This window comes from Scleropages formosus, chromosome 4, assembly GCF_900964775.1.
Source record: "Scleropages formosus chromosome 4, fSclFor1.1, whole genome shotgun sequence".
Taxonomy (NCBI): Eukaryota; Metazoa; Chordata; class Actinopteri; order Osteoglossiformes; family Osteoglossidae; genus Scleropages; species Scleropages formosus.
In genome coordinates this window covers 4,943,295-4,957,680 of record NC_041809.1, presented here as the reverse complement: position 1 = coordinate 4,957,680, position 14,386 = coordinate 4,943,295, and the positions used below count along the sequence as shown (strand labels likewise).

Sequence of the window (14,386 nt, the reverse complement as noted above, 5' to 3'; positions counted from 1 at the left end):
ATGTAGACCGTACTCAAGAATCACATGTCTGCATTCAAGTCTCTTTTTCTGTTCATCTAATGCGCTCACTGTATTTCTGGGGCACCAGTGCTACCTGCTGCTCTACCAGCCCATGACTACACTGGTCATACTTAAACCAAGAAGCCACTATTACATCAGTGTAAAAATCCTTGGCCACATACAGCCAACGGGAGAGTTTCTTTGGATGCGTGACACTGTCACTCAGGGTGGATCATGACTGCGCCAGTGGGTGTGTGATATTTGCGCAGTGAAATACGTCACAGTTATTTATGCACATGCCACACACTCCTCTTTATTGTAGTCACTGGGTGCGAATGAGGCCACTTGACTGTGCACGTGGCACATGGCTTCATACCTGGGGTTATGTGAAGCAGGCCAGCACACACACACACACACACACACACACGGACTAAGTCACTAACACACTGACTGGCACCAATAAAGCACCAGGTACTTTCTCCCTTCTAGCCTTACAGACCCTGAGGGACCACTGAGGTGGAGAGAGAGTGGTTCCCCTTGGGCTTCTCTCTGAACGAGAGAGGGAGAGAGATGGCAGGGAGGAGAGAGGCGGCCCGACATGTTCCTAAGGAGATTAAAGACGAATCCCTGCTAACGTGCCGTGTGCCGGTCAGTCCTGCCCCGGCGACTCCAGCTGACTGCACTGTTCGCAGGAGACCAGCGAATCCTGCTGCGTCAGCTTTGCTCGGGAATGATGTAGCCGGTCAGGTGAGCCGCCGTGCAGAATAAGCGCAGGCACCGAGGGAGGACGTCTCCATGAAGACAGGGTAAACAGTTACGGCGCAAACACGGGAGCATAAGCGCTTCGCTTTCATCTCCCCTCTCACTGTCCACCTACCGCAGAGCCATGGCTGGAAAGAAAATCTATTTAACTACACCTGAATACGGGATGGTTTGCGTCCGCGAACAAACAGAGCGCAAACGGAGGGCTGCGGCGGTGGCGAGTTCCGTGCCTTTCGTTCGAACATCCTCCCATGAGCCGCAGGGGCTAAAATAAACGCGCCCGGATAACATCAACAAGCACTTAAAAAACTGCCACATTAGTACAGCAGTAATAAACAGAAGCTTGAACTCGTGCCATCGTAATGCGTTTTTATTTTTCCCTTGAAACGCAAAACCGGTTTCTGTGATTCCTACATGTGGGGAGTCAAGGAGTCAAGTCCTGCAAGGGCAACGCTCTTTTGCACAGGATCTGGGGGAGGAGAGCAGCAGCGTGGCGGTCACTGGGTCGCCTGTTCGGCCACGAAAACGAGACTCCGAGGCCCAGGGAAAGCGCGATCGTCCGAGATGGGGCACAGAGCCCGTGGAGCGAGGGCCACGTCAGTCGCCGGGTGGCCCGGGAGGTAACGGTAGGGTTCGAAACACGTCCGTCGCCCATCCGTCTTCGGTCACCTTCTTCACTATGTAGACAGGCTTGGATCCCGGCGGGAGCAGCAGGGTCTAATACCTCGTGGTAAAGCCCGTCGTCTCCAGGTTGGCGATATCGCGCTCGTTGGAGAACACGGCACGACTGATCCGTGACCCCGGGCTCCCCTCCTCGCTCAACCACACCTTCCTGCAAATGGGAATTAGGCGGGGGGCAACAAATGAAACACAATTAATTATACATGGCCCCATGTCTGGGCAGCTGTCTGGGTGAAAGAGGCGTCACGCTGCGCTATAAATGTGCACGTACGTTAAAAGAAAAAAAAAGAGCGCGCCTCCTCGGTGGAGAAAAAGTGAGAAGATCCAGAAAGCTGGAAACTAGAATCTTTCCGCTGAAACGTCTCTAAATGTTTGCGCGTGCAGACGGAAATGGGACAGAGTTTCTCACGGGACAGCGTGCACCAAGTAGCGAGACTGCGGCCAAATAAGCTGCGGAACATCCAGCGGGAGGTAACGCGTGTTTATGTTTTGGTGACGAGGACTGTAGAGGGTCAGCGTGAGGTCGGCCCGAAGGACTAGGAGCCAGTGGTATGTACTGCATGTATATAACGTGCTCAGGAAAACATCAACAACACTGACTTTCTTATTTTTAGGGCATGTCCAGCAAAGTTACAGCAAAGCTTGGGGTTTCCCTGAATTTTCCGGAATTTTACTAGAACCGAACTTGGATCTGAGTGCCTCCCCGAAGCCGAGCGGTACGAGACTAGAACCACCGCGCGTTCTCCTTTTCGCTTTACAGCTTGGTTCGATCCCACAATCACGCCCCCTATTTGGGCCGTAAAAACAGCATTGGCTTTTCACTGAGCGAGACTTCATGTACATTGTTTTCCTTGATTTCTGCTGCATTCGTGTTTTTTGCATTACAGGTTCAACTCATATCGAGACGTCGAGTATCACTTGTATGTGTATTTTGGTTGTGAGAGTTATTAAATGTGCAGTTCCTCAGAGCTGAGCACAGGTGGACAACTGTACCCTATTACAGAGTAATTAATGAGGGGAAACTGCTTTGTTATATTGTGTTGTGATGATTCATGTCAGCTCTTGGAGTAACTGTCCATTTTAATGGAATTTGGTGATAATTTTAGCATAAACTGGTGTTGGTTTTAGGGTTCAGGAACAAATAAAAATTCATGCCATTGAAAGCAACTGTAGTGACACCTTCGATTCATGAGAGTTTGCCTTAGAGCAGGGATTTTCAGGAACAAATGACCGCCATCAGGCAAGCGAAGACTGTGATACGTTTGCACGCTCCCTTCCAGCAGCTTCCATAAGAAAACAATAAGAACGAAAGTGGTTTTTTTTTTTTTGTTTTCCGTAAGCCACACCAAGGACTATTGTCTTGTTAGAAATCACATCCGCACCTTTAAACCCCAACAGCAGGAGGAAGGCGCTCTATTTCAGCACGTTCCCGGGGGAATCGCTGCAGCGAGGTAGAACGAAAAGTCTAACCTGCGCCTTTACTGAGCAACAGCGAAACCCCCAGCGCTCGGCGTGCGATGAACGCGGACTGACCGCTGTCGGTCTGAAAGCATCTGCTCCAAACAGCAGGACCCCCGTTTGGGCTCCCGTTCGCTCTGCCGTGAGCAGGAGGGCAAAAAGTGGGGCAGCTGGGACTCTTACTCCATGTGAAGAGACAGAGCGGACAGCGGCAGAGACAAGGGGGGGACAAATCCGTCGTGTGCGTGGACCGGCAGGGATCCTGTCACGGAGGCCTCGACAAAACGGCGCTGCAGAGGGGCTGATGGGAACCCATTTGTCAACGCAGCCGGGGCTTGTCTCCGACAGGAGGAACGGAGGCGGTTCGGCGAGGCGAGCCTCGCCCAGGAAGTCCCCAGAGTGCAGCTGCTCTGCAGACCATCGTATCGATCCAGGGGCCGGAGCAGCGTTCGTCTGCACCGCAACCCGGGAGATGGCGTGACGTAGCCCACAATTGCATGCTGGGAGGAAAGGCTGTAGCTTGTCCACCCTGAAGCAGATTTACTGCACGACCATTACCGTCTTCCTCCTGCCATCAGTCGAGATGAACGAGGGAGGAGCACATTATTTTTGGCCGCCGTTATGGCAGAAAGTGTCCTACGAGGATCCCTCTGGGCGCTAAGGACTCAGATTAGATTAGAAGGCGGTGAGTCAGTGGACGGATTTTTCCACGCAGCGACTCGGTTCCTGGCAGCCCACGTCCACGTGAACAGGAGAAGGGAAGTCAGAGCGCTTACACTGGCGTAGATACACAAACGTGGCTAATTTCGGCCCTCGTTTCGCGAATTAATTCAAGCAAACAGACAGCCTTCATGCGGTACGGCGTCCATAACCATTCGCAGTATGTGTTTTTCGTTCGTATAAATGATATAGTTTAGTGCCATGTGTGCGAAGCATCATCATTTCGTGACAGCCTCCCCTCCCCACCATCCCCCATCACCCTGCACAGTAATCCACGAAAAGCCAACAACACACACTAATGGCTGTGCAGGATGCTGTCCAGGATTCTCAGCATCGCTATCAGTCATCCTTAATGCCACTGTATCCAGTGCTGTGAGTGCGGTGGGGTGCGGAGGGGGTGCACTCATGACCGGAAACAACACAGCAAGAGAGGAGAGCGGTCAACCGCACGCACACACACACACACACACACACACACACACACACACACTCCACCCTCAGCTGTACCACACGGCAGAGATGCTGACCCACTGTGGTAAACAGCAGCGGGAACATCTGTGCTTACAAAACAGGCCTCCCAGGATGTTGACCGCCATGAAAAACACAGCACGTCTCAGACACCAGGTCACGTGCGCTGATGTCATGACCTTGACCACCAGCTGAAGAATGAAGAGAAAAAGATTACGGACAAACGACACACACACACACACACACACTCACGGCAGTGTGGTGCCCGCACCAATACTTACACGACGCAGTGAAATTCTGTTTCCCAAGCGCCATGGAAACATCACCATCTACTGCCAGAAGAGAGTCCTCCAACACCTGGCTTCTCCAGCACTGAAGAGCTTCGTGAAGACTCTCACTTTACTACGCTGTTACTACACTCGTTATTAATTAGATGCTTGCAACCGTTATCCATTTATTTACAATAATTTTTAATTTACTACCCTGCTGGTGATTCTATTCTATTCGTTTTTTGTTGCTCAGAGGTACCGCAGGAAGGTCTGCGCAATGGTTCCGATTCACATTTCCTCATTAATCTGACACTCTGCTCCAAGGGGATTTACACTGTGAGGTCTGTACACTAAGCTACTTACAATGAGTTATCCATTTGTGCAGCAGGGTACTTTTTACTGCATCGGTTCGGGTTACAATCCGTTCTCTGGGGTACTGCAGCAGAACCCAGGACGTGAGCCCAAGTCCATCGACTACAAGGTGACGGCTCTAACAACTACGCCACTCGCTGCCCCTCAGCCTAACCTCGACTGATGTTATCTCTCAGCAAAACGGGCCCATGGATAGGAGGACATTGTGGAATTTCTGTCGTGCAGATCGAGCTGGCAAGAGAATGCGCGGAACGCACGGCGACATCTGATCCCCTTCGTCTTACATCTGCTGCACTTGCCTCGTTCCGGCCGAACGACGAGAGCCGTCGCGGAGCCACTAAAAGGAGACCGTGTAATTGAGTTGCGCCAGAGCTGCAACCTCGTGCTTCGGGCCTTATTGGATAAGTTGATGAAGAGAGCTGCTGTGCTCCCAGGAGTCCTTGGCAGGGCCTCAAGCAGGGCGGGCAGGCAGGTCGGTTTGCGTTTCCCTTGTCTCTCTGGTGGGAGACAGGGTCTCGATTCTTTAAGCCATGGCACTAAAAACCTCCTGCGGATTGAAGGGAAACATCAGTGAAGCCAAGAGTCTAACGCTGAGGAACAGGTACGGTGGGAGCAGCGGGGCTCGGCAGATGGCGTAGCGCTTAAAGACGTCACTTTACGATCAAAGGGCTCGGGTTCTAATCCCGGCTCCTGCTCTAGTACCTTTAATCAAGGAACTCACCCTAAACTGATACAGTGTTTAAATGAATAAAGAAGTGTAAGCAGTGTAGTGCGCAAACCTCACATTGTAAGTTGCTTTGGAGAAATGCGTCAAAAAGTGAGCGGATAATGATATTATTTAGCGTACCATGTCAGTGGTCCAGCTATGGGCTGGTGTCCAACACAAGGCCAAGACTGACTTTGCTTTGGTAACTGGAGACAACGGAAAGTCGAAATCGAACGCTCGTCCCGTCACGTTTCAAAATTCCCCCTAATACCCAACATCCAGGGGTGTGGAAGATGTGCTGCTCGGCGAGCGCCTGGCTGCAGCTCTCACTTGACGCCACAGGGTGGGTGTAAACACAGGAAGGCGGGGGTGCGCTCGCTCCGGCCGCCAAAAGGCTCGCTCTCCCTCGGAGGAAAGGCGGCTCCCGCTTTTCCTCGCTCAGAGGAAATGAGATAATGCGCAAACTTCCCAACAGGAAGGAACCTGCTTTGCCAGAGAGCTGAAACGGAGGAACCGCTGAGAATTAAACACTGTATGCTGACCAAACTATTCGTACCTAAACTATTCCATGATCAGCTCATGGAAAATGCGATAGAAAGCCCAACAGACTGCGCAGATGGAGCGGGGCTCTTATCGCCTCTGCTTTCCTGGAGCTCCTGCGAGAACAGCGTATCAGGAGCGGGTCGTAGGCATTCCGGGCACTCGGAAACAACCTTTATGCACTGTGATCCTTGGAGTCCACAAAAAAATAAGTGAAAGATCTGAACAAACAAGGAGAGAACAGGGTCTAAAGAGCTAAGAGTCCCATGGTGCTCAATGTAGTAGTGCCCCCTTTCTGTGGCGACCCCTACTGACCGAGGAGGGTATTGCAGCACTGTATCCCCACCCACCACACCTTCTGACAGGGCTACATGATGGCCAGCGCTCGTGGGGACAGGTGGAGGAGGAAGGAGCCAGTCCTCCGGGGTGTGACAGAGCAGAGCAACAGAGCAGCGTTAGGCACTTAGGGGCTCCAGGATGCGGAAGGAGGCCGAGGGAACGTGGGAGTCACAGGGGGCCCTTGGCTGCCACTTCCTCTTGGGTGAACAAAAAGGTGCTTCATCCCTGGGAGAGAAATACTGATGAGTACTGGAGAGAGGAGTGACCTGGGGAGTTGGGGGGAGGGAGCAGAAGGATGAGCGAAGCCTCACCCTGCCAGCTTGGCCCGCTTTAATATTTAATGGCCAAACGCATTTTCTATTCTTGAATCTCTAGTCAGTGGGCCAGAACAAAACACTGCTCAGTGGCATGACTGACTCCATAAAGGGTGTCCCAAACACACACACACACACACACACACACACACACACACACACAGAGCGTAGAGCAGAAAACAGCATCGAGATTCCCTGTCCACCTGGCCGCTGAAAGCCTTGAGCGAAAGTAAAGCAAACAGGCGACCCGAGCGAGAAGCCAATGCACGTCGCAGTAGGAGCTTCCTGCTGCATTCCTGCCTTGGCTGGAGACCTGTGAACAGCCTTCCTCTGGCTTTGTGGCTCGGTGCATGATGGGAAGGGTCTGAGTGCCTGTGGCTGGGATTCGCTCGCTCAGAGAGCCACCATTGTGCTCCTTTCCAGAGGCCAACAACAACGTGTTTTCCCAGAATCCCAGAGACCCTTGGCCTTTACAACAAGTTCATTTCAGAATAACCGATTGTGAATGCTGACAATAAGTCCCTTTCAGGGTTATTTACTCACTCTTTCACTCTCCTTAAGCATTCATCCATGTCAGGGTCGCGGTGGTCCGGAGCCTATCTCAGAAGCACAGGGAGCTAGGGTTAGTGGGATAAGGAGGTTATTTACTGTCTCTCTAAAAACTACACTACATCTTTAAAACCAGACTTTCTAAATTCCAGCATGAACTTTCGCTTTTCACGTTTCTCAAACGAAGAATGAATGTAAACATAAAAGTGTAAAAAGATAAAATTAATCGAAAAATCCTGCCATTTTGTCAGACTTACGCCCACGGCAAATCCGTGCCGACGCCGCCTACACGCACAGGCACACTGCCCTTGGAGAGAGTCTGCGCTCTGTGGGGGGCTTACAGTGGGAGCCCTGGCAGCCAATGAGAACGGTGGGCACGCGACAGCTGCGGATAACACGGCGCGAATTAGCGCGTGGCGATTTGTTTCCAGTCACTGTAAATAGTTAAGATGGCATAACGGGCCGCCTCGGAAAAAACGCGGCAAACGTCGGGGCTGAGGTGACGCGCAGGCGGGCGTTCCTGATGAGCAAGCGGTGGGTGGGGGTCGACGCGACGGGTCCCTCGTCCTCGGCGCCGTTCCTCACGAGGTTCACGCCGGTCCCGGTTCCCCAGCAACCTCACCAAAGCGAGCTCTGGGTGACAGGACGTGCTCAGATGGGGAATTAGGCCTCGCCGCAGACCTCGGAGGGATTAGGGCCCAGACGACGGTCCATCTGTAGGCGCTCGCTAAGCCCTGCAGGCCTGGCTTTAGCGTACAGCCCTGGGGGGGGTAACTGGTGGGCGGCAGCCTGGTGCTACAAGCTCTCCTCCATTTGCTCTCACATGGAAGGCATCAGAAAAAGCTGTCCTGAGAGAGCCAAAATGACACAGCTCCCGCCGAGCAGGAGGGGGACGGGGACACACACTTGGCTACACACGCTACCTGGGTCCTGTGCGCTCGGAGCTCACCCGGTAACGGACGGCGAACGCTCATGGCCCAAGTCCCTCCTGTTGTTCCACGTTGCCGGGAAACTGGAGATTTGTACTTTCAGCACATGAGGCCGACATCCCGGGATGGATGTAATGAGCCTCCGTGTGAGCGGCACGGCCAAGTATCGCAGCTAAGCTAGGGGTAAACAGGTAACACATGAACGATTTCTGCTTCATTCCATTTCTTCACTTCCTGTTTTTTGAAAGATTTTGTTACTTATTTGGACAGCTGTTTACATAATTATGTCTAAATGAGTGAAATGAGTGAATCGACACACATTCGGCTTGGTCGAAGCTTCCCGAGAAGCGTCAGCGTGGTCAACAAAGGCGCAGGAAGAAAAGGAAGGGGTGAGGAGGCTTGTCAAGTGGATGCCCGGTAACAGTGCGTCATCACAGGTCTGCAAATGGCAGCTCAGCAAAAAAAAAAAAAGAACTACAATAATAATGAAAAAAAAACAGCAATATGTCACATCTCTCCTTTGGAGCCTCGACAGTTTAAGTTTTCTTTCAACCCATGACAGTAACTAGCATTGATTGCATTAGATCCTTTTTCAACAGCCGCTCCCTGCCGCTGAGGTCCTTGTTGCCACGGCAGCCAGGCTGTCGCCATGTGCTGTGGGTCACATGACCGTGGTTGGCTTGGACTGTGTCTGACCCCAGCGCCAGGTTGCCCAGGCGAGAGGCTGGATCACTGTAGCTAGGCTGTAGGCAGCTGTCCAATGAGGAGGAATTACGAAAGCTAACTTGTTTAGTGCTTTGGGAAGTGAGTGCAGTGCATTGTGGGAGCCAGCTGGAGCAGGAATAGTAGAGCACTCTGCCTGTAGCTCTAAGTGTGGCGTATGCTGGTCGTGACAACACAGCGTCAGCATGAAGCCTGCGAGACGAGCACACAGGGAACACGGGTGACACAGACCGGAGTCACCATCAAACATGGGCTTGTTTCAGGGAAGCGATTTGACGAAGACGCCGTCTAGGGTGAAGCTGCAGTCCTCTTTATAAAGGGTTTAGCCCAAAGACCATTTCCTGAGGCTGGGCGGATCCAACGTTTTCATAATTCAGTTTCGTCGCCTAGACCTTTCTGCAGACAGGTGAGAAATAGAGTTCTAAACCCCAACTGATTGGAGCTGGGGGGAGGCCGGAGTTTATGGTTCAATGCTTTTTAAGCCATAATGGAGGCCCCAGCCCACCAGACCCCCAGACCCCAGGCCTCTTTGAACGTCTGCTCCAAATGGCAGCTCGACGAGTGTTTCTCAGCTGGAGAGCTGCAGTCCGCGGGGGGCTCCTCCTTGCTTTGCGCAGGGGCAGAGCGCATTAAGTCAGCTGTAACCTTTCTGAGCACCAACTCACCAATCCTTTTATTACATGGACTTCAGCTACGGTCCATCAGGTGTGGATCTCAGATGAAATTTAAGAAAGACATGGCTGGGAATGGAGGTATCATTTTTCTGTGAACCAATGTCCCATATGGTGTGAAGTGATGGCATGAGGACAAAAGCGCTGCGGTCACTTCAGATGTTATATGCTGATTTAAATGAAAATGTCTGCCAGATTTCAGGGGGTGTACAAGGGGGTCCGTAAAACTTTACTGAAGAGTGAACTCCACACCTGAACGATGGACACCGGACCATGTAACGAAAACTGACACACTTAAAAACTAATCTAAAGTTACGCAAAACCAGATGATTTCTTCTCCCATGAGTTCCAGCGAAGGTCTCGACAGTGTCTGGTCATTGTCAGAACGCTTTTATAGAAACGTGATACTGCAACATGCAATGTGAGGTTGGCAGTTCCCTCGAAAAAGTCCACATTTTGCTTTCCGCCAAACATTCTCCCACTTCATTTTTCACATCACCCAGCAGTACGGTACAGTGCAGTACTTTGGCAAGCCAAATGCTTGTATGTTGTGTTTATGATCGATTACCTCAAACGCCCTGGACAGAGACGACCTCAGCTAATCCAACAGAAACCAGTTGTTGTGTTCGCTGCCCTCATCTGACCCTCATCCCTCACCCAAACTCAAGAACGTGCTCCCTGAACCACACTTACGGTTACATGAAGATATCGATGTCAGTGAGAGTACAAACTGTTAGCCGGAACAAGGAGGTGGAGCGTGTGATGGAGGCGATCACATTTCGTTATTAAGGGAGACTAAGCAGGCAGTCACATCAACAGCGCCTTCTAACTCCGGCACGAGTATGGAAGCTCAGGTCTCCAATCTCGGCCGGAGTACCCGAAAGCAGGAAGCTCACACACAGATACGGGTCCTCGATTGATCTAACGGGAGACGTGGTCGCTGACATTCGCAGGTTCAATTATGGACCCGAGAAACTCATTACGCCGCCTTTTCACCAGCGCCTGAGCGCAGATGTCTGCTGTGGAAGGACAGTAATTCTAGAAAGTTCCAGGCAGGGGACAATGAGTGAATCAAGAGGGCCCTCTGCTGGTGAAAAAGAGAATGGTGCTCCGCCTACACTCAGACTGCAGTATGCAGCAGCTAAAAATATTTTGATATTGCGGTGCTGTGTGTTTATTATAGTGATAAACACTCCATGGTAGTGCTTAATGCCATGTCTTTCAATGGCCTAGTAATGATTTAAGGTTTGTTAATGTCCAGGAAAATGACAAAAGGGGTTTTCTCCTTGACCTAAATATGCATCGACACAAACTACACGAGACCCTTGAAAGCTACATGAAGGAAAATGACTGCAGGAAAGCGTTATCATGTAAGTTTAATTAGAAATGTCTAGATAAATAGAAAAAAACCTTTCTGATTCCCAGGAATTCATTAGGGGTTTAAAAGAAAGAATGTCACCGTAAAATTAGATTAACTATGCCACTGTTATCCTTTGCTTAGAACAAGTATTTTATAATGGTTATACACTGTACTATGTTGTCATAATTTTATTTTTTTCCATTTTTTTTACATTTTTGTCCACTTCCTATTCTGTTCATGGCCTCCTAAAAATCAGGGAAATAACCCATATTTACAAAATACTCTTTTGAGTGAAAGCTGAGAGAATCCAGGGATTTGCTCTCCTGTTTATGTAATACCTGTAAAACCTCACACCAAGAAAAAACTCACTGCAGTAAAAAAGACTATATCAGACTACTCACCCTTTTCATTACCACTAATGATATGACTCATGAACAAGGTAGATATAGACAGAGTGTAAAATAAAAAAAAAAGGTTGCTGACAGAATTATCCAAGATACAAGGTATATTTTTCTCCCAGTTCCCTGGACTGGGAGCTTTTTTTGTTTTCCTTTCCTCGGTTGTTATTTCGGTGTAATTCATCTGTAATTGCTTTCATTGTTTTCTTTGTCACTTAGTGTTGCGTCCCTTTGTTGAAAAGATTAGCGTATGAAAAATGTATTGATTTGGTTAATGCTTATTTTTGGAGTAGGATGACTGTGTTATTGTATTATTGTAACGCAATATCTAGGGTTAGGTTGTCATCAGCTGACTGTTACCTTGAAAACTTGCCAAATTAATTTTTTTTGGTTTTGAATACGAATCCCTCTAAATGCCGCTGTTAAACATAAGAAAAAATTCATTCATTTAATATCAAAAATTGTTTGTCCTAGTGCAGGGTTGGTGTGGTCTGGAGTCCATCCCAGAAGCACAGAGTACACATTGGCTTGAATGCCACCTCATTGCAAGACAACAACAACACAGATGCCCAGTCTGTAACCCCCCTCAACCTTCTGCCCAATGCTTCCAGGATAGATTCCAGTTCACCATAACCCTGCTCAGGACAAGTGGTTATTGAAATTAATGTTTTATTTAAAGGAACATGCACATCTTTGAAATTTTGGAAAAGCACCTTTCTTTGGACTCACTGCAGCTTCCTAGGTGGTTAGCCACCCCCTCCAGGGAAAAAGGCGGACTCACATTTCGTTAACCAGGTGGGGAGGACCCTGGACTTGCCCCACCACAGTGCCCCTCCTGGTGTTCTTCACCCAACCAGAGAGCCCAAGCCTTTGCCCTTCCGCTTCTGAGTACTGAAGTCCAAGGAAACACATGCAAGAAAAGACCACAGGAACACACTTGACGGTTAACAAAGCTGTACTTTGCTTCCCTGTAAGAGTTCCTATCTGCTTCTTGCTAGAGTGTAGTTTAGAGTTGAACTACTGTACCACTAGAACAGCAGAAACACTCAGATACACCGAGAAAGCTGGAGAAATTATTCTGAATGATTAAAATGACTTACCATTCTGAAGCAGACACCTACAAAGGGGGAAAAAAAAACACAAAGACTATGGGAACATTCAGGGACAAGGAAAATTCAACCTTCTACAGTTCCTGCGCATGACACTGATAAACTAGAAGTAAAATTAATATGATGAAATAATGCCAGTCTAATAGTTGGCATACTTTGAGTTATGAATGTTTGAATTATACATTTTAAAGCTATAAACCCTTTCACTAGTTCATTGATTTTGTTTTTATTTGATCCTCTTATCTGTTTTCCAAAATTTCTGTTTCAGAGCCAATGCGACCTGTGTTTACCCATCAAGCCAATAGATGTGTACCCAAAATAGATGACTCATCCAACAGAAAAAGAGTTTGGGGTTGTGGCAGTCCAGAGCCTATCCCAGAATCACCATGCACAAGTCTTAACGTACAGCACCTTGGAGAGGGTATGAGACCCTCACAGGGAACCACACACACACTACAGGCAATTTATTCACTTGATCAGCTTGTCTGTAGACTGTAAGAGGAAACCAGAGCACCCAGGGAGAACATGTAAACTCCACACAGGGTAAGCCAGATTCAAACCTATGCCTTAACAGCCCAGGTGCTATGAGGTAGTAGCGCTACCCGCTGCACCACCATGCTGCCCTGACACCAATTCACAGGTACCAGAAAGAAGAGGCCTTAGACCATAGAGATATTCAGTGACGTTAAACACAAAGCTGCAAAAACATGAGCACTGCACGTGTTCATGGGCCGAACTGGTCAAAAATCAGGACTGAATAGGAGTTTGTGGAGACAAAGCATTTTTATGTCCAGTATTTTAAAATCTGTTTTAATTTAGTTTAGCCATTTTTAGGTACTTTAATTTATGAAAACAGTTTATTTAAAAAATATATATATTTTTTTTACAACCAAGCCAAGGTGTGAGCAAAATTTAAGAGACCTCTGTATTCTGAAGCTTTAATTCACAGTGAAAATGACTGCGGGGTGACAATTAAAAGGGAATTCCAATGAAACTGACTTCCAGTGGCCGCTGTCTTCCTGTGTCCAGAAGCCACAATACAATATTCTGTCAGTTGTTTTCCCTGAATTGTACATCGCTTTGCAGGAAAGCATCTGCTAAATGCAGACATGCCAGTGCAAATGTGGGAAAATGTGCTTTCGCATCGTCCGCTCATCGCGGTAGAGTCGTTGCAGCGAGAGGGCGCTGCTGTGCAAAACAGCAAATGGGGCAGCAGTGTCTCTTTTTAGCAAACTACAATAAAAAACATAGCGTGACACAGAGGTTCCGGGCTGCACAGGAGACCTGCTTGTTATGTCAATTAAAACATTAAACACGAATTAATAACATATTAACCGTGCGGGTCGCATGCACCAGAAAGTGAATGCCTCTCCCCCGCATGCAGCCTAAATATAGCGCGACACATGGACACGGCAATAAAGGGGAATAAAGCGCAATAAGGGCCAATAAGGGATGAGCTGTACGAACCCTGCACGTGGCCGAAGATCTCGAAGTCCACAGAGCGCAGTTTCGCACCTTCGGTCGGCTCCTGCGACATGGTAGGTTCGGCCGGGTTTGGATCTCCAGCACAGTGGGGTACCTCTCAGGGCCTGAACTCAACTGAAGTGAAGCGAAGAGGCTCCTCACGTTACCACACCTGGCACCAAGTCCACACGTCCAAAATATCCCAGAGGGCCGAGTCCAGAACATTGCCCTTCTTGCGAGAAAGTAACCCGGAGGTTACCGGTTCGTGTTCCACTCCACCCACCTTCCCACTGTAGTACCCTTGATCAATGCATTTATCCTGAATTACTGCAGCAAAAATAAAATAATAGCTGAATAAAAGCTAAGCAATGAATTAATAATATTAAAGAAGGTAAGTTGGAAGAACTGCTGGTTGAGGGGTTATAGCAGTTCATGACACTTTAAGAGGCGTTTGTATGAAACCTCTTACACATTCTAAAGTCATAAAGGGGCAGTAAAATCAGTTATTTGGATGAATGAATGTGGAGTGAAAATGAAAATATCGAGTCTAATAC

At 49.0% G+C, this 14,386-nt stretch overlaps 1 protein-coding gene across 1 annotated transcript; it reads right to left on the bottom strand.

The window, feature by feature from the left end:
* Nucleotides 1-1,118: 1,118 nt before the first annotated feature.
* On the bottom strand, nt 1,119-14,119 carry LOC108932803 (acylphosphatase-2-like). The gene is made up of 4 exons (XM_018749392.2): nt 13,836-14,119; nt 12,360-12,376; nt 12,041-12,150; nt 1,119-1,594 (listed from the first exon to the last, which is right to left on the bottom strand). The coding sequence occupies exons 1-4, from the start codon at nt 13,903-13,905 to the stop codon at nt 1,480-1,482; spliced, it is 312 nt and encodes a 103-aa protein (XP_018604908.1). The 5' UTR covers nt 13,906-14,119; the 3' UTR covers nt 1,119-1,479.
* Between the last annotated feature and the right edge of the window lie 267 nt (nt 14,120-14,386).

Excerpts from the sequence above, each read along its gene's own strand:
- LOC108932803 (XM_018749392.2), bottom strand. The coding sequence starts at position 13,905 with ATGTCGCAGGAGCCGACCGAAGGTGCGAAACTGCGCTCTGTGGACTTC. Across the intron at positions 1,595-12,040 it reads CCCCACCTGGTTAACGAAAT|GAAGGTGTGGTTGAGCGAGG; the intron begins GTGAGTCCGCCT and ends TCCCATTTGCAG.